A 23,720-nucleotide genomic window follows, 5' to 3' on the forward strand; every position below is an offset into this window, starting at 1 on the left:
ATCTTACAACTATTTCTGCATGTGCCAGTAGGCTCATAGAACCTAGCTGCTTTTATTTTCTGTTGGGAATATCAGCAGTATGTTTTGACCTTCATCCTTAAGTTCCCCCAGACTACTTCAGAGGAGAAACCATTCTGACAAGGTTATACTAAAACTGAGTGGACCTGACACTTTGTACATGTTTAGGTAAAGACTGACAATCCAGGAGTTGTCGATCTCTGTAAATCCTCATCCTGTACTCCAAATTTCAAATATATTAGAACGGGGATCTTTTCATCACAGCAAGTGTCTTCCAAAATCCTGCATCTATCACAGTAATGGCCTGATCCATCCTTGCATTCAGGTAGTGGCTTTTCAGCTCAAGATGCCAGCCCTCCTAAGCACAGTGGAGGCACTCCACAAGAAGTGACATATGCATGCTATGCCTCTTAGATATTTTGTAAGTTGGCACCATTAGCTCCTGCCAGAAGACACATCAAGGTGGCACCACAGCTGTCATGCTGCTGAGGTGTTCACCAAACTTCCATCAATCAGGAAAACCTTGTCCAATCCCAGGTAAAGCTTTTTGCTGCTTGCTCCAGACATGCTCTGATGGCTTCACAGGACAGCTTGCACTCACTGCTTAGGAGTGGTGACTTTGCTCTCCAGTTGTCACTATGGGGGCACAAGGTGGGCAAAGTAAATGTCATGTTTAGAGCAGTTAATCACACCTTGAAGAAGGCACATGCATTTTGCAGCATGACAAAGCTTTTATGAAAGGCACCTGTATATGTTTAGGTTTAGCAAATGTGTACATATCCTAGACAAATATGTTTGAAATAAATGTTAAAATCAGTAATTGAACTCAAGGTTTGGGTTCTCTTCTTTTAGTTGCAGATGTAATCTGATTCCCCGTGACTGTAGTAACTAGATCTACAGCTACAGTTAGCAGAGGTGGAGGGAACCACCGCAAGAGACCACTGCAAGAGAGCTCAATGAATCCGGCTTCACGCAGTGAGTGAGACAAGAGCACCATCTCGTGGTTTTCCCTTTCCAGAACAATTTCATTTAAAAAAAATCCCTAAACTCCAGTATAATTTCCTCAAAAGGGGTGTCAGTCCTTGGCTTTAGGAGGTGGGAAGGGAGTTCTTATTTAGAAACTTAATCTAGATTCCTTCTTTTTAAACTCTCCTAGTCAGGGCAAACTTTACGTTTTAGGGCTAAACAAACAGAACTTTTTTGAGAGTGGTCACTGACAGAGCTATGACTTTTACACTTCTTGTTTTGTTTTTGTTTTTTTTTAACCCATTCAACATGCTTAAATTTTGCTTCCTTACAGTGAAACCTTTGGCTAGTGAGCACATCTGGCACATGCTGCAGTTTTGCCACACGTTAGAAATCAGGCTCTGAGGTGACCAGCTGGGCTAAGGTGATGCCTTTTCCTGGTCTTAAAATCAGGAGCCAAACACGGTTAGAAGGGGAAAAGGGATTTTACCTTGGTATTTATTTTAAGGATCCTTAGGTGCACACGTCCAGGTCAAATGTATCGAAATGCACCCTGCCGAGTCTATCCCCAAAAGATTGGGTATATCATTATAGGTCTTACTAATTAGCATATCTATCAGAGATTACCCAATGAGAGGGTCAAGTGAGCCCCCCTCCCCAAGGAACCTTCCCCTGGATGGTTCTATCTTAGTTTACAGAATGTGTTCTGGAGAGGACCTTGGGGTCTGGGGCACACTGATCCCTAACTACAAAGCTTCTAAAATGTTTAGTCTCCTAGCTTGACAAACAAGTCCAAGAATGTAGGGAAAACGCACTAGGAATACAGAAATTGTAAAAAGGTATAACAGGGGTATAAAAGAAAAGGCAAAAAATCTTCATGGCATCAAAGGTGCCAGCAGTTGCAGACTTGAAGTAAGAGGGCTGTTTTTTTCTTGTTTTTATTCTTACAGGTTCCACGGTCCTCAGAGCACAAAGGCTTCTTCTGGAGGATATGTTAAACTGGTAAGTGCATCCAAACTTGTCCCTGTTCATACAGGTGATTCTATCATCACTATCAGGCACTTCTCTTCAGCTTCTCTCCTTGCTGTGGTGAGAGCTGAAATTGCCTTTAATGAGTTGCAGAAAGGTGTAAGCACCTCGAGTAGCTCCTTGGGTTTTCCAGGACAGCACAGTAAGTGCAAGAGAGAAGAGCTGCAAAACACAGATACTCAATATTGATTTCAGAAAGTCCTAAATGCCTACCTCTGCCTGTCTCCCAGCTAAGGTTGGGATGAAGTTAAGGGATAATCTGTCTTCACAGCTGTTCAAGATGGGGGGGAACAGCTTCCAGACACAGCAATTTACAGAGCAGAGCAATGTCCCGCCCTTCCTTACCAGGCAGAGCCATTCCTAGAGATAAGCAAATAACTGGAAGAAATCTGTACTTGCACCAGCCAGGCAGGAGACTCTGGCAGCCTGCAAGTATTTATCACCCTCTGTAGATCTGAAAGGCAAATGCAGTGTGGGTAAGAAGCTTATCACATTCCTGCAAAGTCACTGGAGCTGCCAACCGCTGAGTTTGGAAGTGGTTTTTGACAACAGCTGCAGTACCTGAGGAGTACCGATCTCCATATGGCAAGTGCTGTGCTCTTGCCCCAGGTATGACTCACACCGATTGCATATCAAAGGCAGGGCCAAGATAGGCTCAGCAGACATTAACAACGATCTGCATCTACAGACTTTCACACCTTTGGCGCATAAATCACTCTCCTCAGCACTGGTTGGGGCACCTACTAGTAGTAACACCCATCATCCTCACTCTCTCATTCCAACTCCCCTGCTGCAGAGAGGGACACCTTTCATAAGACCAGGTTGCTCAGAGCTCCATAAACACTTCCTGAGTTGAGCATGCACAATTTCTCTAGGAAACCCATTTCAGTGTCTCTAAACCTACTCTCTCCTAACTTTGAAGCCATTGCCACTTATCCTGTCACTACCTACACTATAGTTCAAGAAGCAGGACCTACAGCTCCATCATCCTAGTCTGCTATTTACTTACCAATGGGGGAAAAAACCACCCCAGATAATTCCACAAAATTATTAGTCTATTTCTCAAAAGTTCGCCTTTCTTTACTGTGGGATCACGAATATTTTACTGACAGTGAGCTAGTTCTGCAACAGCAGCATAAGTTCAGCCAATAGAAAAATTTCCATTGAAATGAAAAGGAAGTGTTGGCACTTTTGACACTATTGGCAATTACTGCAAAGAGCCTTTAGGTAAAGCTGCAAGAATACAGCATGACAATTGATTCAGTACATTTTACACAAACCCAGGAGGACTTGCACTTTGTTAAATCAACAACTTTAAGAAGCACAGACTAGAAAACCTGCAAAGAGAGCGTGAGAAACAATGTTTTAGGACGATAAACAGGAAGGCCAGATTTGGCAACCAAGTTGTTGAGAATAGTCGTTTATTTTCACATTTACAAGACAAATATGAATAATATTTACAAATATATACAAATATTAAAATTAGCTTATGATTTCAAAAAAAAGTCAAAGTATTTTTTAGCAGTATAGCCAACATACAGTACTTTTTTTTTTAAGCTTGGGAAAGGTTCAAGGAAAGCTGCACTTTCTGAAAGAAATGAAGGAAGAGCAATTTAAGATTCATAGAAGAGAAACCATCAGAGAAATGGTATTATGAATGTCGACTTTTAAAATCAAAGGCAAAGCTCTGAAAAATCATAAAATCTAGTCTCCCTCATATTTTCACATTAAAAGGGGCTTCACTCACCTCACTTGACAGCACTAGAAATGCTTTTAAAACCCTTCTGAACAGGATGATTAAATGGTACAGAGGAATAACAGAATTAACCATTTTTATTAATATGGAATAGCAGAAAGCCTTCTCTTTTGTGGATGATTAAAAATAACTTATACGGGCCATTTGCCAATTTGTATTGGGAGGGATGGATCACAATCTCCTCAGATTCTGTTTGCTTTTCTTAGTCCCAGGAAGCGGCCCTGCCGTAGAGTTGTGTTTCACGGGTTTGCTGCTCACACAGTCACTGGAGCTGTGGTAGCTGCACATGCACTTGGTGCAAAAGTCAAAGCCACAACTTTCACGATTGCACGTTGCTCTTTGGAGGTAGGAATCATACTTGGCAGGTGAGCCACAGCGATGGCAAGCTTTAAGGCTTTCAGTGTTTTTCAAGTTCCTGGCAGCCTGTTGGAAAAAGCATACACAGAAAATCATGAGCAGAGGGTAAATACACTCTCCAAATACTTCCTGATATTATTTAAGTGCCACAAAACATACTATAACTTCTCCTAATATGGAGGGATAAATTAAAAATTTAGCCTAATTTTTGTTGCATCAAATTCTGATGAAGACTGAACAGGAATAATCAGTCTATAATTGCAAGTATTTTGTATTGGAATAGAGGCAGCCAATTTTGTATTCTTAAAATTCAAAAGTTAAAGGACAGGATAAATCAAAAGCAGTAAGAAAAACAGCCTTCCCGAATCTTCCAAACCTCATTCAAGGATGGTGATGTAGTTGTGTATAGACATATAACAAGAATAAAGTTTTAGACTGCTACTAAACAGTTGTACTTTTACATTCCTAGTGCTACAAAGTCCTATAATAATAATATTAATCTTGATCATATTTTCCAATGACTTTTTATCTTCTTCTCTTATTCCACCAATTTGCAGACTAAGACTTTTGAGCTTCAGCATGAAACCTTTTTCTAGTTGGGAAAATCATTTGCTTATTAACAGGCAATAACTTTCATCAAGCATTTTTAAAAGTCTTACAAGATCTAGGTGCAGGTCTACATTGCAAGTATGTGGAAAAAAGACAGCTTAAGAAAAATAACAAGGTGAAGGGAAACAGGCTGTTAGCAGTTATTGACAACTCCAGGTGTGTTACACACTGTAAATATGTAGCTTAAAAAGTCATTTGAATGCCAGATAATTAGTTGGCAAAAAAACCCATAAAATGACTAAAAAGAAATACACATTGCTTATTTTTCTAAAGATTGGAACTAAGAACTATTAAATCTTTGGTCCTTTTTTTTTAAATTGTCCCTCAGTTTTGAGGTAAAATTGACAGTTTTTGTGATATTACTTGTCTGAAAAACATGTGATTCATTATAAACCCATGGAAATGAACAGGGAATGACTAAACTTTTTCATATCTGACCAAGACAAAATTTAAGCCAAAAAAAAAAATCCCTAAGTGAAATTCCTAAGAAAGAAAAAAAAAGGATGTAGAACATCCCAGTATATAAATATACTCTACTTAGCTTCTGACATTGTCTTAAAATAGGTGCGCTAAGCAAAATTTGGCAGCCATGCTAATAATTACAAGCACTTGAAATTGGTGATACTACTTTCAAAAATATACTTTACAAGGTGTTTGTTTTCCAGAAAACATGTGAGAAATTAAAAATTAATGGAAATCACCAGTTACCTCAGAAAACTCCGTGACCCTGCTGTGATTCTTAGATGCTTTGGACCTGGTGCTTTTTTTGTTGGAGTTTTTTGGTGGGGCTGCTTTCTGAATGGAAGCTAAGGACACTCTGTAGAGAACATACTCTCTTGTTGCAGCATGCTCTGGCGCCTTAGTGACATTCTGACGAAAAGAAAAACAAAAGACTTCAATTTGAGAAGAGAACTTACCTGATACTGTGTTTTTTGTTTAACATAAGTCAACAAGTAATTTTTGATCCTTCCTCCAGGTTTCCAATAATAAAGCATCACACCAAGGAGTGCTACTGATTTTACCATAACCTTCAGAGTCACTTCTGTTATAAATGCATAGAACAGCTCCCTAGTTTCTGGTTCAAAACCAACCATCTTGTATTATGTAATCCTACTGTCATATTAACACAATTATTTAGGCAGAACATGTAACCTATTAATCAATTTTTCAAAGCAAATATCAGTACTTCCCATTCTTTATGGTGAACAGGAGTGCTTGAAGCTTTCTTTGTGAAAAATACACTCCACCCACCAAGTTTCCAGTTTAAGCTAAACAAAAAAGCATACAACAGAATGGAAGAAATCAAACTTTGTGGGATGAATATTCAGTGGTGTACAAATGTTTCACCCCAACAGTACTGTAAAATACTACATAAAACTCAAACTGGTTGACAACCTCACCCTGTGGCAGATCCTAAGCCTATGTTTGTTGTCTGTCTCTCTCTGTCTCAAGAAGGAAAAACACTCCTAGTGTTTTAAGGGTCCTGACTTGATAAAATGCAAGGCTAGTGTCAATGGATCCAGAATTTTTATTTCTTAGGACACAGAGGCATTAGGAATAGCTCATAGTGCAAAAAACTTTTCAGTTTTCCATAGCAGGCATGGTGGACTTCAGCGACTACTGCTATAAACAGAGAACCTGATTCACAGAGCCAGCTGAGTGGTTTTATCTCTGTCTCTCTCCCTTCTGGATCAGTGGGGAATGCTGAAGCAACCAAGCCTCTGCTGGGAGTCTCTAGGGCTGTGCTGGCAGTGACTCTCTCCTTCCTGCCTTCCTCTGTAACACAGGACATGTGAAAGCTCTTAACAATATCTGCATCTCTCCTTGGGTCACCTTGTCAGTCAACCTTCCTTGGGGTCCCCAAAGTCACTGATGTAACTAGCAATACTTGAGACAGGGCATCCTAACAGGACAAACTCAGACACTCCAGTGACAGTTTTCAATCTAAGAAACTCTTCTGTGATCCCTTAAGGCTAGGAGGAGACCTGAAATAGCAGAAAGCCACTGAGGGTTCAGTGCAGAAACTTACAGAAAGGTTTTTCACAGCTCTGCTATATATTTGGAAAATCCATTTATCTTCTTGTAGAATCTTCTGCCATGTTGTGCTGACTTTGGCAAAACTGCAACGACAGTACAAACATATCAGTTGCCTCCTAGAAAAGGGATTTATTTACGAGCAAGAATAACTGTAATCTCTTTCTTTTTCTATGTAAAGATAGAATATGTTCACAGGTGTAGTCTTTAATCTGCTTTCTAGGGAAAAGACATTCTCCCAATGTACCATGGCTTGCATTGCCTGTTCATGTTTTAATATACTAACACATAATACTAAACATTGAGTAAATGTCACAAGCCCCATATATAAAACATTAAGGCATCGGATTAGGTTTTTTTCCTTTCCTTTCCTTGTGAAATACAATGACATCAATATACTTACTTTACTAAATCCATCTCACTGAGATGCCTTAAAATATTTGCTAATATATGCTTCAGGTTCTTTTGGAAGAGTTCAGCGAGAATGTCTATTCTATCTAGCCCCATTTTCTTTCCAATTAAGTTACAAAGTTCAATTTTTCCCTTGGAAACAATTCTGTCTACAGCAGCCCAAGACTTAAGATTTCTTTTGCCACTTTTTTTCAAAGTTGAGCAAATCACTTCTTCATAATGGGTTACTGGCAATAGTGTCTTCTTTGAAAACTGTTCTTCATTTTGGTTCTTCATGAGACAATGTTCTGGTGTGCCACAGAGATTCCCAGCCAAAGGTAAACTATCCTCATGTTCTATTGCGTCAGCATACGGAGTACTTAACATAGAGGAATAACCGCTGTCCTCATGAAGTTTACTGCTTTCCATTGCCTCCATTTCACAGATACATTCATCAAGTCTCTGGGTTATTTGGTTGTTTTCTTTGTTATGTATGGGTCTTTCTCCATCTTCAAGATCTAGACTTCTGGTGGCTGCATGGTATGAGTCACTAAGGAGTATTTTCTGATGTTCTTCTGCACAGCTTTTACAAAAGCCTCCTTCATAATTCAAAGGGCAGGATTTTTCCAGCCTTGTTTTCTCCACAGCACATCTCAATGGTGTAAACCCAGCATGAAGAGACACACAATCACAATCACGCTTCATTTTGCAAGAGCGGTTAAGGTTTGATTTCATTGTGTTGTTTGTATCCTGCAAGAAACAACAAGGCAGTATTAAAACACAGCATAAACTAGATCACAAATTCTTTTTCTTATAAAGACTCTACCATGCTTCCCTTCTGCATTATGAATTTTATGCTTTTATCTAACTCACCCTCTAGTGTCTAAAATACAACTAGGGGAACTAAGGATTTGAATGGCCACTGATTAAAATCTATGTAAGATCTTCTCAAAAAAACAAGAGTTTTGTGCTGCATATAACTAGGGCAAGAAAACTGACTGGGTGATTTACTTGGTCACCATTTCACCAGCATAGATGAGACACACCAGTGCTTCCACTTCCTTCCCTAAAGGTAGCAACATAGTCAAGACACTTGAGGTCCCTGAAAGGGACACCAGTGGCAGAGGGTCCATGAGTGACCGTAGGCCTGTGCAGGCCAGAGAAGCCTGAAGTTGGCATCCAAGACCAGAGGCAATGCTGCTGCTGCTGCAGCCAGATATCTGGCATTTTTGAAAAGGGAGGAGGCTGGGTGGCACAGGAAAGACTTGAGTGCTCGCATGTATATGCAAATTATCCTTAAACAATGGTCAGAGTGAAATAAAGGTTACTTACAAGCATGATTTCAAGAGGGTGGGAGGTCAATAGATATCATAGGGAAATCGAGCTTTTCTTGCCCTGTTTCATTCCCCTCCCCCGCGAAATACGGTGCTATCTATATTAACAATTGCGGGGGGATGGGCGAGGGCTGGAGGGGAGAAGGAGGCCATCTCTCCCCTGCTAAATCTAAGGGGAAAGTAAATTTTAACATACTTTGCAAACCGTAGGAAATAGAAGATTCCCCATTTGAGTACGAATTTTAAAGGATTTAAGCACTTCCAGCAGTTCTGGAAAGAGGCATGAGAAAAATGTATTCCATTAAAGATTTAGAGACAAAGTTCCTTCTTTGTACCTACGTTTGATGGGAGAAAGGAGCAAATAGGCTTTTGGTTTTGTATCGTGTGAGTTGGGGGAAAAATACAAGCCTTTCCTAAGCCTCCTCCTCCCCTTCCCAGCTTCCTTGCGAACGAGCAGAGAAGCTTTTGGGCTGAAATCCTGATGAATTGGAAAATGTCCCCCCATCACGTTTCGGTGCACCAGGGCCTGCCCCGACCCCCGGAGGAGCGGGCTCAGCCGCGGGCCCCCGCGGCGCTGTCAGGCTACTCCCGCCCAGGGCTCAAGATGGCCCGGGTCGGTGCAGGTATACCGGGTCCCGGCTCCGCCGTGCCCCACGGCCCCGGGAACTTCACCCCGCGCCTTCGAAAGTCTCCCCTTTCCCCTGCACTGGAGGATTCCCCCTCAAATGGTGGTGGCGGGGCGGGCAGGAGCGCGCCGAGGAGATGCCCTTCCGACGGCGTGGCCCGGCGGGCGGGAGAAGCGCGGCGCGGCGCCTCCCGCCCGCAGCTGCCCGCCGGCGGGAGCCGAGCTGCGATCCCCATCCCGGCCCGGCCCGGCCCCGCCAGTGCGGCGAGCAGCCGGGACCACCCCACACGTGGCTCGTTGGCGGGATCCAGACGCTCCCTGGCCACCCTTGCGCCGCCACCCCGTCCCGTCCCGCCAGCGGGATAGCTGCGGGGCTAGGCTGGGGAGAGCGCTGGGACCGGGCGGCCGCCAGGAACCCCCGTGCCCAGCCCGTCTGGTCCCGCCGCAGCGCCGCTAGCACCCCACAGTCCCGCCACCACGTACGCCAGCAGCTCCCGCCACCCCAGCCGAAGAGCCTTAACCGCGCTGCCTTGACCGCGGAGCCCGCTGTCCCCGAGCCGGCCCGACCGCAGAGCCCTGGCCGTGGAGCCCCGCAGCGGCTCCCGGCGGAGCTCGCCGCCCACCCCGCGCTCACCTGCAGGGCTGCGCCGGCGCCGCCGCGGGCAGTGAGTGCGCGGCCGCTCTCGCCCGGCGCTTTTTAAAAACTTTAAATTTGGTATCCAAAACCGCGCCGGCCAATGGCGAGGCGGCGGCGAGCGGGACGCGGCCAATGGGAGGCGGGCAGGAGGCGGGGGCCAATCCCGGGCGCGGCGGGCGGAGCCGGCCCGTCCCTCGCTTTCCCTCCTCGGCCGCAGGGAGGGACGCGAGCGGCGCGGCCGCGGCTCCCGCGCGGCGGCCGCTCCCGCCCGCCCCTTCCTCCCGCCCTCCTGCCCCACACCGCTCTTGGTCCCCAAGGAACCAGCGGCTGCTGCGTCCCGGCACTGACACGCGCCTAAGCACAGCCTGGCGCCCAGCTGCATCTGCGTCTGCTTTTTTAAATGGACGCGCCCGGGATGTTCCCATCACCCTGGCACGCTCCGAACGTGCAAAGCTCCTCTACCGGGGGAGGATTCTCTCCTACACTGGAGATATTCAAGAACCGCCTGGATGCAATCCTGTGCCATGTGCTCTAGGATGACTAGGCTTAAGCAGGGAGGTTGGACTGGATGACCCACGGTGGTCCCTTCCAACCTCACCGTTCTGTAATTCGAGTCTGGCGGTGGATTTGGGCTCTTTCCCATAAAAGAATTGTATTTATTTTATATGACCAATGCTACCAGCAGTTGCAGAGTGAGCAGGAGCATTACTGGGAGCTAGGCTGACTGGACACCAGTGCAGGGATCCCTGCCACTGCTGGAAAGGCAATCTGCTCACAGCTCAAGGAGGCTGCGTTTGCAGAGACAAAATCCCTTGTGTTAAAATTCATACAAAGCAAGCACAGGACTTCAAGTCTTTACACAGTAAAGCTTGCCATGACAGGCCAAGGAGGACAGTGAAGTCCCCCTTTGTACAGCACTGCCAGATGACGGGTTTGGAATACTTCTGGCTTCCTGCCAGAACCACATGATGTCTGGTTTTTCTCATACTGATCAGAGCCTGGCCACTTGCAAGGCAACAACACATTTAGTGTTTGTTCAAGAGCCAGATGAGAATAGGGAGGCAGGATCTGGCCAGACAGGCTACAAGCTGGAACATCAGGGAAGGTCTAGGGGGACAAAGACCTAAACAGTTATCTAAGTTTCATGCAGTAGTCCAGTGTGTAGGCCCAATCAATGGCCCTTATTTGTTTGGAGGAATATGAAGCTGAAGCAAGAAAGAACAGCAAACTCCATCTATCACTTGGTGTAAGAGGGCCTTGGTTAAAGTCAAGTCAGTAGGACTGTCACAAGTACTCTCTATTTACAATACTGATCTAGTAAGAACGAAGACTTCAGCCCTAGTTTCTGCTCCAATCAGTATCTAATTATTTTACACAAAAAATGAGTCAATGTTTCTTTTTACTTTTTTGTGGGCCAGTTGGGAGTTGTAAAACTGCTAGTAAATGCAGACCTAGGTCTCATGCTTACCAACAGGAAATATGTAATGCCTCATCTTGTGCACACTCCATCTGAAGTTAACGTATGCATCTTAAATTAAAAGATTTGGAACTCAGTCATAGTTACCATGCAGTGTTTACTAGAAAACAAAGCTGATAAAGGTATCGAATGTTTTAAGACCCTGTTAAATAAATAGACAAAACCAAAGATGCCAGTCATAGCATGTAACCTTCAGAAAATCAATGACTTGGACAGTCAAAACCATAAAGGAGAAACTGAAGTCAAGTGGATACTAAAATATCAGGTGAACAATATTGTAACAATTCTTTTCATTTTTGACTCAGGAACACAAACATTCATTCCAAAACCAATTCATATGATTCATCGCTTGGCATCCATGGCTTTTTTTTCTGGAACAAGGGATATTCTTAAACTTGTTTTGTATTTATAAATAAGGGCCAGAAGGCCTTGAAAACATGACAGAGGTACACTTTGACTCCCTCTCCCATGATACATATAAGTGATTAATAAATATGCAGATAGGTAGAGTGGGGTCATTTATTTATCACTTTTTTTCCAATCACTCAAACAAAATAGGATTTTTTTTCTTCTCTCAAGTAAGCTATTTCACACTGATGTGTGATGGTTAAGCTACAGTTTAAATGAAAACTGGAACTAGAAATAACTCCTTTTTTAATGCATGCATACCTTTTGAGAGTGGTGTATCAGTATCTTCTCCGTGGAAAAAGTTAACTGCTGTTACTTCTGGTGCAGTCAAATTTACTTTTCAAAAGGACTGCTGCAGCAATAATGTCTTATATGAAGATAATAAAGTCTTTTACTCAGCAAGTAAGAAAACTGTTTAATAGTCATGAGGAAACAAGTTGTGATGTTTTTCATGACCTGAAAAGAAGCTCCATTTTCTGGGTGGTGCTCTGAGAAACTTCTTTGCAGACCAAGGTCTGCATCTGTTGTAATGGCCTGAGCAAGAACAATGTTCAGGAGGAATTCTTTTTTTCATTTTCTGAAATAATTTCCAGTAGAGATTCATAATCAGCATACTCTCTCAGAGTTTGTATCATTTCATCTAGCATTTCTTCCCCTAGCATGAAAGACTCAACATGATGCACTGATCTGCTTATTCTGTGGTCTGTAATCCGGTCCTGTGGAAAGTTGTATGTTCTGATCTTCTCTGATCTTCCTTTAGTCCCAATCTATTGAAGAAGAAGAATCAGTTTATCACCATCATCTTACAAAAATGATGAAATATTGATGAAGCATATAAAGCAAAAGGTTTCTCTTCCTCCCATGACTACACAAAATTTGTTAGTTACATAGTACTCAGATCACTTCAACAGCTGCAGTAATTGTTCTCAAACATGTAAAAGAACAATTTTACTGCATCTTTTTCTAATTCTATTCTGGTTCTTCATGCTGCAATCCAGTTTGTTTCACTGGATCTCTAGGACTTACATACCACCATAATTTTAAGTCTGGCTAATACATGACCTTTATTGCTGAAGTAAAATGTAATGTTGCTGTTTAGAGAGCTTGGGGAGTTCACAAATTTTGCTCTCCAGAGTGGCCTAGTGGAAGGCATCCCTTCCCATGGTAGGAGGGTTGAAGCTAGATTATTTTTAAGGTCCCTACCAACCCAAACCATTCTATGATTCTATGACTTTTTTTTGCCTCATGTAAGTCCTTCCTGGGCTCCTGTTGCTCTATATTTCCATTTACTACTTGCTGTTCAACAAAGGGGTTACCCTAAAAACACATGCTTGTACAGATTTATATCACAACTAAATTAAACTTACTTGAATCTTTCGAGCACTGTTTCTCTTTTTGGTTTCTTCTTCTAGTTTGGCGTTGTATAGTTTAGCACATAGCATTTGCATAGCCTTCTCTTTGTTTCTAATTTGGGATCTTTCTTGCTGACACTCAGACACAATCCCTGTCAAAAATATCATGACATTTAGCACTTCAGATTAGCACATACTAAAAGAGTTCTGCAATTTCTGGAAGATTTTTATTATGTTACATTAGGCTGTTACATTTGGACTGGGAATGTAAAAGTCCAGGTTTATTAATGAGTAATAATACATTTTGGGAGAGAAGTGTAGGCTGAGTTGTACAGGTGTTTTATGCCATAAGACAAGAAATTTAATTCAGTGGAAATTTAATTCACCTGGGCAACAGATAGATAATGAAATAAAAGATATGTGATGTGATCTGACTAATAAAAGACACCTTGAATACTTGTAAATTTTGGCCACAGTTCCAGGAAAAGTAGGACTTAAGCAACAGTAAAACACATGAGATAGTGAGTGCATAGAATATGATCAGAATATAAAAAAAGCAGCACTGTTTTATTTAAAAAAATAAAAGGGTGTGCTTTCTCATCCCAAAACACACAAAACCAACAGCCCAAAAAAAGGAGCGGGGAGAAGAAATACAGCACAAGCTAAGTAGTTATTTGGATTTATTAAGTAGCTCTGGTAATATTAGAGGATGATTTTATAAGATTACATAGTATTACTTTATGGAAGACTTGTTTATTAATAACATTTTGGATTGTGGGGAAGGTTTATAAAAAGATTTTGGATGAGAAAAATAGAAGTAGTAACAGGAGAGTTTTAAGGGAAGAGAGATCAGAGAAATGAAGAAGGGAAAGGGGGAACAGGAAGAAGTCAGGAGATAATGTGAGGTATGAACTCCCCTATTAACCATGTATAACTGCAAAAAAATTGCAATACACTTTAAGATTTCTCTAATACACCCTAATAACTGCCTTCAGCAAAAACTAAGGTCAGTTGCTGGCTTTAGTTTGTTGTGTTTTTATCCAAACACGCAGGCAATCCAAAACGTTTTTAATCCAGAGTAACTTTTTGTCACCATATAGTCAACAGAATTTTATCCTCTCCACTGCTTACCTTCTGCTTTACTAAGGTGGTGCAAAAAGTGCTGAATGGATTAATGTTTTAAACAAATACAAAGAAACGGGTGGCAAAAATGTGGATACATGAAGATAAAAAGCACTTGGGATTACCCTGAGGCTGTAAAGCCTGAGCAATGTTTGTAGTAGAGAAGAGGAAAAGTTAAAATGCAACGAAAGTCAAGAAGGCTGTTGTGGATTGCTCAAAGGGAAGTAAAAGGCTTGGGAATGGCAATAAAAAGCCCCCATAGGACAGCTAAAATCAGGTAGTGTTTGAGGGTGTATCTTATCCCTGCTATGTTTCCTAACCTGAGCCAGAGGGATGGGCCTCCTAATTATGTGTGTCATCTATGGGAAAGGAGCCAGCAGACAAATGGGAGCTGTCATCCTGAGTAGACTCTGCAATTAAAAAGTAATGTCTTAATATAGAAATAGTGCAATCTCTCTTTTGGAGACTAGTCAAGAAAATGCAAATCATTAGATTTCAACTTACTCCATTTTTCAGTGTCATTTTCATTATTTGAAAACTTAAATATAACTTTTTGATAGAAACTGATCTGGATGCTTTTAGAGTGTCATGTTTAATAGCAAAATGGATAGCTTACCTACTGAAGCCAGTAGTCTTCACTGTTAAAAATTGGACTGGGCACAAGATGGTGCATTTAAAGTAGTATGAATAGACATGAAAACTACATAAAACCTCTGCTCTACTGTTGCCCAGGTTTGAAAATAAAGCCGTTGTTTCAAAGGAAATCCTGACAACAGTTTTGGAATGTAGATCTTGTACAACAGAAAAAATGAAGCAGAACCTGTTGGAATGTGAACTATCCGTACAGCACTATCTGTGGTATTGACGTGCTGGCCTCCAGCTCCACTAGCTCGCTTTGTTTCTATCCGTAGATCTTTTGGACTAATTTGCAGCCTCATCTGTCATGGGAGACAGAAAAAAAGAAAAAAAGTATTTTATTGTGTTCTTTCTAGACAGGTATCAAATATGCACAGTCAGTTTACTTTAGAAGGCACATTCATGCAAGAGCAAACCTCTGAACGTTTATGAGTTTAGTTCACATAAACAAATCTTGGTAATCAGATTGGAATGCATCACGATGCAACCCCAGAAATCAGCCAAATAATAACTTAATGCATAACCATCCCATAGCACTAATTTCTCCCTCTTATGAGAGATCTGCATCCTCTTCTAGAGGAGTTAACCAGTATTTGAGCTTGATCAGATGGTTTTTAAATAAAATAGAAGATATTCCCTTTTCTGGCTCTGTGGTGGAGCAAAAGTCTCTGTGAGGAAGGAGCAAGACAATTTCAAGAAAGTACAGGAGTGAGTGACATCTCTGACAACCTGCTAGGTTAACATGAAACTAAGATCAAAACAAAGCTTTAATTCTTAGTCTATTGGTTTTAATCAAGCAAATATAGCAAGATCGAATTATTACCCATACACTTTAGAACAGGCAAGTGAGGCCACTACAAAAATGGGAAAGACGAAGTGCTAAAAGAAGTAATCTATGAGCCTGGTAAAATGATTCAGTCTTTTGTTACTTTGCAGAAAATGTAGTTTTCCACAAAACACACAAGACAGTCACAGTGAATTTTCAAGTCACAGTCAAGTAAACTGTCAGTGACTTTCTTGAAATTAGCATCATGAGAAAAGACAGAAATTCTTTATTTCATCCCTGTGATAAAAATAATAAACAAATATGACCTACTTTAAATTTAAGATTAAAATAGTCATTTAGTGAGAATAACAAAAGAGGCAGAAAACACTTAGTATCAAACACTGCTCCTGGTAATGTCTGTTATACTAAAAGATAAATGTTACCTCAGTAGGTTGGGGTAATATAGCAACAGTCATTGTGCTGGTGTGAATGCGTCCTTGTTTTTCAGTCTTTGGTACCCGCTGAACTCGATGCACTCCTCCTTCAAACTTCATGTATTTGTAAGCCTCAGCACCTGCTATACTGGCTACTGCATGTCTTAGGCCACCTTAAACACAGAAGAGAAACAGTTGCAAAACCTTTAAGAAGAACTGTTGGTACTATGCTGTTATACTTCAAACAGTGTATTTACACATCACTGGCATTTGTTTTTTAAAATGATGAATTTACCATTCATCATTTTTGGGCAAAATTACACCAAAAATGCAAGGACAATCCTAAAGCCATTTGCTCACATTCTATCTCAAAAAGGAAAGGACTGTCCAATTATTTTATATAGAGTCCAATTTAATTTTTTATATATGTAAAAAATTTGTCTATGAACAATGTACATACATGTACACATAAAATCATAAAACACAATAGAACTCTAATACCAGTAGTTAGTCCACATAAAGATCAAATTTTGAAAGGCACTTTCAGAAACATAATTTTTTTTTATTGTTAGTTTAGAACCTTATCACTCAATGGGAAAAATACCCCAGCTCTGTATAACTGAGTACTTTTCATACTCTTCTTATTATCCATTTTCCTCTATGCATCTACTCGTGTCACATTTGCCTTTTAATTTAGTTTTACTCTTTTGCTTTCCTTGAGTGAACAGAACACCAGCTCCTGCACCTCTTACCAATACCTCCAGCAAAACACTTGGCAGCAACATCCTACAAGCATTGAACAGTTTGGAACTTGGAAGTCAAGGCCAAAGCAATCATGACTTCGAGATAGAGTTTGTTGCTCTACTAGTTTATGACATTCTTGCTCTTCCTTGCTTACTGGTGTGCAGTGTAATGAAGGATCAGAGAAGTGATGGCACTTTAAATGAATATAATTTTTCACCCATTTTTTTTTTTAATGCAGCCCAATTCCCAGATCCCATTCTCTGCACAGTGGATGGTGTGCCAAGGGAATGACCGAAGAAGACACAAGTGGCCTTGAAAAAGTATTGTTTTTCAAGTCTTGCAATAAGAAACCAGAGCTGAGGAAAAGAAGAGGCACATACTTCTCAGAAATACTGGTTAAGGCTATCTCTCAGACTAAGGAACTCAGCCATACGGACAAGACAGCAGCTTTTTAAAAAAGGAAAATAAAGACAACATGAAATCTGAAAATGCCCTGCAGAACAGGAAAAAGTCATCAGCCAGAACACAGGCCAGGTTTTTTTCCTCCATGGACAAGGTTCACAAATGTTTTTTTCTACAGAAATGTAATGTTCACTCATAACTTTACTAAAATATATTTTGTATTACAGTCATGTTTGTGAAAGATAGGAAGAGGCAGTTTGGCTTTCTCTTTCACATCATTTTTGTCCTTCTGCTTTTAAAGTTTGTAGTGATGTGTATGCCTATAGTGCTTAGCATATGATGACCAAGAAACTGGTTCAAATGACAGGTATTTTAGATCATACTGCTTCAAACTGACTATTACCAACACAGGTTTATTATGAACTGCAGCTAAATCTAATGAAATCTTGATGATTTTTTTTTTTACCCTGGCAGACATGTTGTAGGCCTGTCAAATATAGTTAGCTCTTGATAACTGTGTTTGCCCCTTTCATATAAAATGTCCCACTCTATCCTGAAATCTGATTTACTCAGAACAAGGGTAAAAGTTTGCACTAATTTTTTACGTGGGATCTTATACCCATATTGGGGAAAAGTCCCACACCTGTGTCTCTGCCTGACACTACAAGGTGAGAAGCAGTGGATAAATAATGACATGTGAGTTTGTGCTTTAACATGTGTTCTGAATCTTCAACATGCTATTTTTACACAGTGGCATCCCTTGGGGTAGGTCAATAAAGTCATCTAAGAGTTGACTATAACTGATTTTTTATTGCAGCTTTATTTAACATTCACCTTGTTCACACATGCTCACCTCCAGATTTCAAATTCAGGAGTTCTCTGAAATAAAGCAGTTTGACCTTTCAAGATAGGACTTTGCTTTTGCTCATGCAACCAATAAGAATGGAACATGGGTAGGATGTAACAGCCTACTGTAACCAGCATCCTTAGCCCCACTCTTACTCAGTGCAGCACAGACACTTTGAACCCGAGGGTTCAAACATCCATTTCATTGGCCGTGTCACATATAGAGCCCCTACCTCCCAATTTATTTCCAGCATCTGTTTCAATAATATGTGATTATGCAAAATCAAAAAATACACTGCATGAGGCTGACAGAAGCTAGGGCTGCCTTTATTTTTCCTAAGATTTACATCCTAAATCTTAATTTTGGAACACAGACAAGCCCTCAGCAAAACAGATTTTAAATATACATATTTAAACATATAGGCATTAAAAAAACCTAGCCCTTTGAAAGAGAAAATATGGATGGATATATACTAGGTTAATATATTACTTCAGTTTCCCATTTAAGGCATTAATGAGAATGTCTCTGAGGATGTGGGCTCCTTGTCCAAGGACTGAGCTTTTACCAAAAGGGTAGCCAAGCCCAACTCCCTTTTTCTTCTAATCACAGGACTGTAAGCTGAGTCAGACCTGACTTACAGCTATCCCAGAACAGGGCTTTTAAGCCAAATCAGGGGACTAATCCAGTTAGCATGGTGGCCTCAAAACTGCTAGAGCTGAGAAAGAAGAAACATACAGCTGGCTAGAAGGTAAGCCAGGCCTTGCTTAAGCTGACTGAAACTGTGCTCTGTAGGTGAAGTGCATGTGACTGCTGGGGTTTACCTGATCCAAGTCTTGCCTTAATGGAAAAGGCAACTCTCCTCTCCCCCTAGTATGTGAAAAAAAAAGACTCAGACATTTCCTCTTTTCTGTTTACAGAAATCTAACCTGTACAATGTTCATTCCGTTTACTTTAAAAAAAGTAAGTAAACAGATTTCTGCTGGCTTTGAAGGCTGAACTGGTTCAGCTCCTCACAAAGTATTTGCCTGGTCATGAATAGGGATGGACATGACTGCTCTTTCAGCAACAAGATGCACTGTAACACGAAGTTTCTCATCCCTGCCTCCACTCAAACTGTAAAAACAGTTTACTTGGCAAAGGACCTCTTGACCATACAAGAAATTTATTAATATTAACAAATCTAGGTAATAGAAAATAAAGAATTCAAGTGTCATAAAATTTTAAAAGAAGTATATTAATTGAATCATCAGCAGCCACACCAGAAGGGAGTCTGAGTTCATGTTCATCAACTTGAAATAAAATACTTGCTAAGAACTCTAAAGAAAGTTATTCGAACATTTTACATATATAACACTTTTTAAAATCAAGTTCTAATAAAGATTTTAACAGCTGTTACAGATGAGCTATAGCCAAACATCTCATTTCCTTATTTTATAAATGAGATAATATTACATATAAATTTAAGATGTTTTAGATTAAACTCCAAGAATTACTTTAATAAAACTGATTCCTTTCTGCTAATAGAGCCACAATAATAGACAGATCTTCTATCTTTCACCAAACTAATCTGTAGACACTAAAACATTAGGTAACTAAGAAGAACAGTGTAGTCAAGTAAAGTTTACGTAATCTTTATCTCTAAAAAAAAAAAAGCTAAACCAACATATCTGCATCACTTTCTAAATTTCCTTCTGCCAAGCGCTTATCTTTCAATAGTTTTAAAATGTAGAAATGAAATTATTGAAAGACAAGTTTTCTTTGTAGCACTTTAGTATTTTAATAGTATTTTGGAAATGGTTTCATTCCCAAACACAGAAGCTGAGGAAAACTGTACTCAGACATTCAAACAATATTCCACTTCTAAAATTAAGATAGTGCAAATTAGTTTCCTTAGGAAGATTATGTCATATGAACGAGTGTTTCAACTTGAATTAAGGAGTTACAGTATTTTCATTACTGACCTATTTCACTGGGAAAGTACTCTAATACTTCAAATTTCCACTTTTTATAAGCAGCATATCGTTGATACATATCAAATATCTCCGAGGTGAACAGCATGGCTTCCTGCCCTCCAACTCCAGCAGTTACTTCCAAGACAAGATCACTCTCATCTGTTTCTTCTGAAGGAATCAAAAGCAACGCTATCTGTGAACACAAAAGCACCCAGCTAAGACTCCTCTCTGGCACTGCTATCCACACCTGAAACAGTATAAAACACCAGACAAGTCTGTAACTGATCTAGGCTGCGCTCTCCTGCCCTGAGGACAGGCTTCAACCAGGCAGAGGTGTGTAAGGGTGATGCTCCATTGCAGGAAGGCTCCCTGTGTCTGTTCACAGTCACAGGAGCTACACAGGCCTCTCTCTCGAGAGCCATAGAACTTCACAGAAGTTTTTAATCCATCAGGAGCACTGTGAGGATAAACCACAGGACACATGCCTGCTCTTGCAAGACAACTGAATATCTTCTTTCTAATCAGATTTCTCTTTAATTCCATCTCAACTGCAGAGCTAAGAAGGTATGGATGTTCAGGAGCACAGTCCTTCAAGAACAACTCAAATGTATTATTCTTTTATTTATTTTAAAAAGAAAAGCCTGATCTGCAGAAGAAAGATACATCAAAACCGAAAAAACTGTATCAAAATTTTGCTTGCTGGATCAGAACTCTGGATGATTTGCAAATGCTTTCATATCCTCATCTTTTACTAGCATTAGGTGATGGTTCTTTCCACAGACGATGACTTCTTTTGGCAGAATCATAAATACTTACAAAAAATATTTATAAGGTGACTGTTGTACTCTTGTCTGAGGAATAAACAATGTGACTATAGCAGTTTTTACTTCAACAGTAGTATTAAGTTAAAACAGTCTGTTTACATAATGATCTTTTTTTTTTTGTTAAATAACATACATACTCTGTAAAATTGATATAAAGTAGCAGCCTAAAGTAGTTACATAGTATTAAATTTTTTCAAAACCATTGGTGAGTGATACTATGTAAGCTTAACATTTCCAAGGGCTAAAGAGCTTGACATGCATAAAGGTACACCCAGACAAGACAAACTATAGCACCTACTTAAAAAGATACTTTGATTGAAAAGTTTTCAGGTACAAATGGGCACTTGCTTACAGGATGTCTTTATAGCACCTGATTTTTTCATTTTCCATATCTAACAGACACTATTTGAGCAGTACAACTAGCACAGAGGGGATGGGAAGAGGAATTTATCACATACATCTTGGCAAGACTCATAGAATGGTTTGGGTTCGAAGGGGCCTTAAATATCACCTAGTTCCAACACCCCCAAGAAGACAATCTGGCTTTGTTAATTTAAGAATGGCAAGCAAACAGAGGCTTTATAAAGGTATCTAACCTGTTGTTTCAGTTCAGCTATCTCTTCTTCACAGGAAGCAATTTCTGTTTCTGCAAGCTTCCGGAAATCTTCGTTCTCATCTGGAATATTTAAGTATGGTTAATCCTCAGACTTTTATCAGTGCCATTCTGACAAAACCTTCTGAAAAAATAACCACATGTAGAACTTACTCTACCAAAGAAAAAAACCAACCCAAAATCAAACTACCACACAAACCCACCCCCCCAACACACTAAACCTGTCAGAAAATCAAATTACTAATATGATCTATAAAGATGATACTAAGTACATATGAAGTGTTTTCTAATCCTGCAGGTATAAGACATGAGAAAAATCTGAAATAAAAGAAGTTCTGCCTAAACATCAGAAAGCAAAATCCGAGCCAATGATAAAAAATGATTACTGTGCTGGTGGTCAAACAGTGGCACACATTGCACAGATTTGTTGTGAATTTCCATCCTTGGAGATACTCAAAACCCAACTGGGCGAAGCCCTGAGCAACTTGTGGGTGTCCCTGCTTGAGCAGGAAGGTGGACTGGCCCTTCCCACACCAGCCATTCCATGGCTCTAAGAAACTACTTTCGGTATTTAAGTGTGGCAGGAACATCAGGGATTTAAAGAGCACAGCGGCTCCACATCCGGCACTCTTTGTTAAAACGACTAATACCCCTATCATTGTATGCTGAAATCTGAATACTACAGTTCTAGGCAACATTTAATCATCTCACGAATGTTTACCGATCCTAAAGTACTCCTTTTCTACATTTTGGTTTTCTAACTGCTATCAAAATGAAGTTTGATTCAGGGTAAAAAAATATTCCATCATTTGGCAGAACTAAAAGTGTGCAGCTACTGACACAACACAAAGTCAAATACAAAGAGAGAGCAGATTCAGGTGCTGACGTCTGTGACTGCCAAAACGAAGACAGGCAGGCGGGCTGGTCTGTCTTGGCAGCAAGGGAAAGATGGATTAAAAAAACACCACCAAAACTTTAGAAGTTTTCTATCCCCGATTAGTTATCTTTGTCTTGTATGAAACAAGCGCTCTTCCGGTATCAGCACTTCCCATGCCGGCGGAAGTACTTTCCCCACTCACTCGTGCCCTTGCCCTGCGCTCGGGCCGTCTCTGTGCCTCCGGAAGGCCCGCGGGGCCCGCCCCGGGCTCCCCCGACTGACACGCGCGTGGCCGTCGCCCCCCACCCCCGGGGACGCGCGCGGCGCCACGCGCCGGCCTGCGCCCGCCCCCCCGGGGCCGCTCCCCCAATCACGTCGGCGTATGCAAATGAATCGGCCTGCGCCCGCCCCCCCGGGGCCGCTCCCCCAATCGCGTCGGCGTATGCAAATGAACCGGCCTCCGCCCGCCCTCCCCCTCAGCACCGCCTCGGTGACGTCATGCACGCAAGACAACGCCGCCGCGCGCCCCGCGCCGCACCTTGCGCCAGCTCCCGCGTGTCGCGCAGCTCTCGCTCCTTGTCGCGCAGCCGCCTCACGCGCGCCGCCAGCTGCGGCGCCGCCCCGCCCTCGCCCCGCGCGCGCGCCTCCAGCAGCCGGCGCAGGGAGGGCGCGGCGAACAGCTTCTCCAGGCCGTGCCGCGCGCTCAGCCCGCGCCGCGGCGGGAGCGGCCATCCCACCGGCGCTGCCCGGAGGCTCCGAGCGGGCAGCGCGGCCGCTCGGCAGCCTTGAGCCACGCGGAGGGCTCGCGAGAGCAGCTGCATGTCCAGCTGCGGCGGTAGCGCGGCCGCCCTCCTGTCGCCCGGGCGTCACTGCCGTGCCGGAGGTGCCCGAGCGCGCTCGGCGGCCTACCTTCCGGGTTTCCGGAAATTGCCGAAGAGGTTCGGCGGTGGCCTCGTTTGTAGTCGGAAGTTATCGGAGACGGCCGAAGGGGTTCGGTTTCCCTCGGCACGCGGTGGGGCGGGCGGGCTCTGATTGGCCAGCGCTGACGGTGCGGGCTCCGCCTCAAGCCCCCGGCCGGGCGCCCCGAGCGCCCCCTGCAGGCCCCGGAGGGGAGTTTTAGTAATTCTGAACCAAAAAAAAAAAAGGAAATCAAAAAGGCTCAAACCGCTCTAAATCGTCGGTACCCCAAGCTTATAGCAAGACTTCTGAGCAAGAGCCTCGGGGGTACTGAGGTTCCTACCGGGGCGGTTTAAAGGCTGCATAGGTGAAAGTGAGGTTGGTGGGAAGTGTGAGCTGGGGCTTTGGATATCCAGGTTACTCTTGCAGACCTTCTCCTCTCCCTCCAGAAGAAATCTTCAGAATTAACGTACACTGAGAAGGAACATGCAAATATTGTGAAAGGGTGACCCCACAATGAAAGCAGAGCAACATTAACCACTTAAAAGAAAATAAATTAATTGTCAGAGGTACAAAAAGGGCAATTGACAGTGCCTTCACATCAGAGATTAGCG

At 42.0% G+C, this 23,720-nt stretch overlaps 2 protein-coding genes across 3 annotated transcripts; both read right to left on the reverse strand.

The window, feature by feature from the left end:
• Positions 1 to 3,460: 3,460 nt before the first annotated feature.
• On the reverse strand, positions 3,461 to 12,183 carry FBXO5 (F-box protein 5). 2 transcript variants are annotated; one of them, XM_042016431.1, is made up of 5 exons: positions 9,753 to 9,847; positions 7,173 to 7,909; positions 6,765 to 6,855; positions 5,444 to 5,605; positions 3,461 to 4,192 (listed from the first exon to the last, which is right to left on the reverse strand). In XM_042016431.1, the coding sequence occupies exons 2-5, from the start codon at positions 7,892 to 7,894 to the stop codon at positions 3,941 to 3,943; spliced, it is 1,227 nt and encodes a 408-aa protein (XP_041872365.1). In that variant the 5' UTR covers positions 7,895 to 7,909; positions 9,753 to 9,847; the 3' UTR covers positions 3,461 to 3,940. The 2 variants fall into 2 exon arrangements, with proteins under 2 accessions (XP_041872365.1, XP_041872366.1); XM_042016432.1 differs by lacking the exon at positions 9,753 to 9,847 and adding an exon at positions 11,902 to 12,183 and having other exon boundaries at positions 3,462 to 4,192.
• Positions 11,310 to 23,138, reverse strand: MTRF1L (mitochondrial translation release factor 1 like). Its single transcript, XM_042016434.1, has 7 exons — positions 22,748 to 23,138; positions 21,316 to 21,395; positions 19,905 to 20,088; positions 15,960 to 16,123; positions 14,935 to 15,052; positions 13,008 to 13,144; positions 11,310 to 12,407 (listed from the first exon to the last, which is right to left on the reverse strand). Exons 1-7 carry the CDS (start codon positions 23,028 to 23,030, stop codon positions 12,192 to 12,194), a joined length of 1,182 nt encoding a protein of 393 aa, XP_041872368.1. The 5' UTR covers positions 23,031 to 23,138; the 3' UTR covers positions 11,310 to 12,191.
• Positions 23,139 to 23,720: the final 582 nt, after the last annotated feature.

This window comes from Corvus kubaryi, unplaced genomic scaffold, assembly GCF_017639235.1.
Source record: "Corvus kubaryi isolate FWS band 111438036 unplaced genomic scaffold, C.kubaryi_AGA036_p1.0 split3-73, whole genome shotgun sequence".
NCBI lineage: Eukaryota > Metazoa > Chordata > Aves > Passeriformes > Corvidae > Corvus > Corvus kubaryi.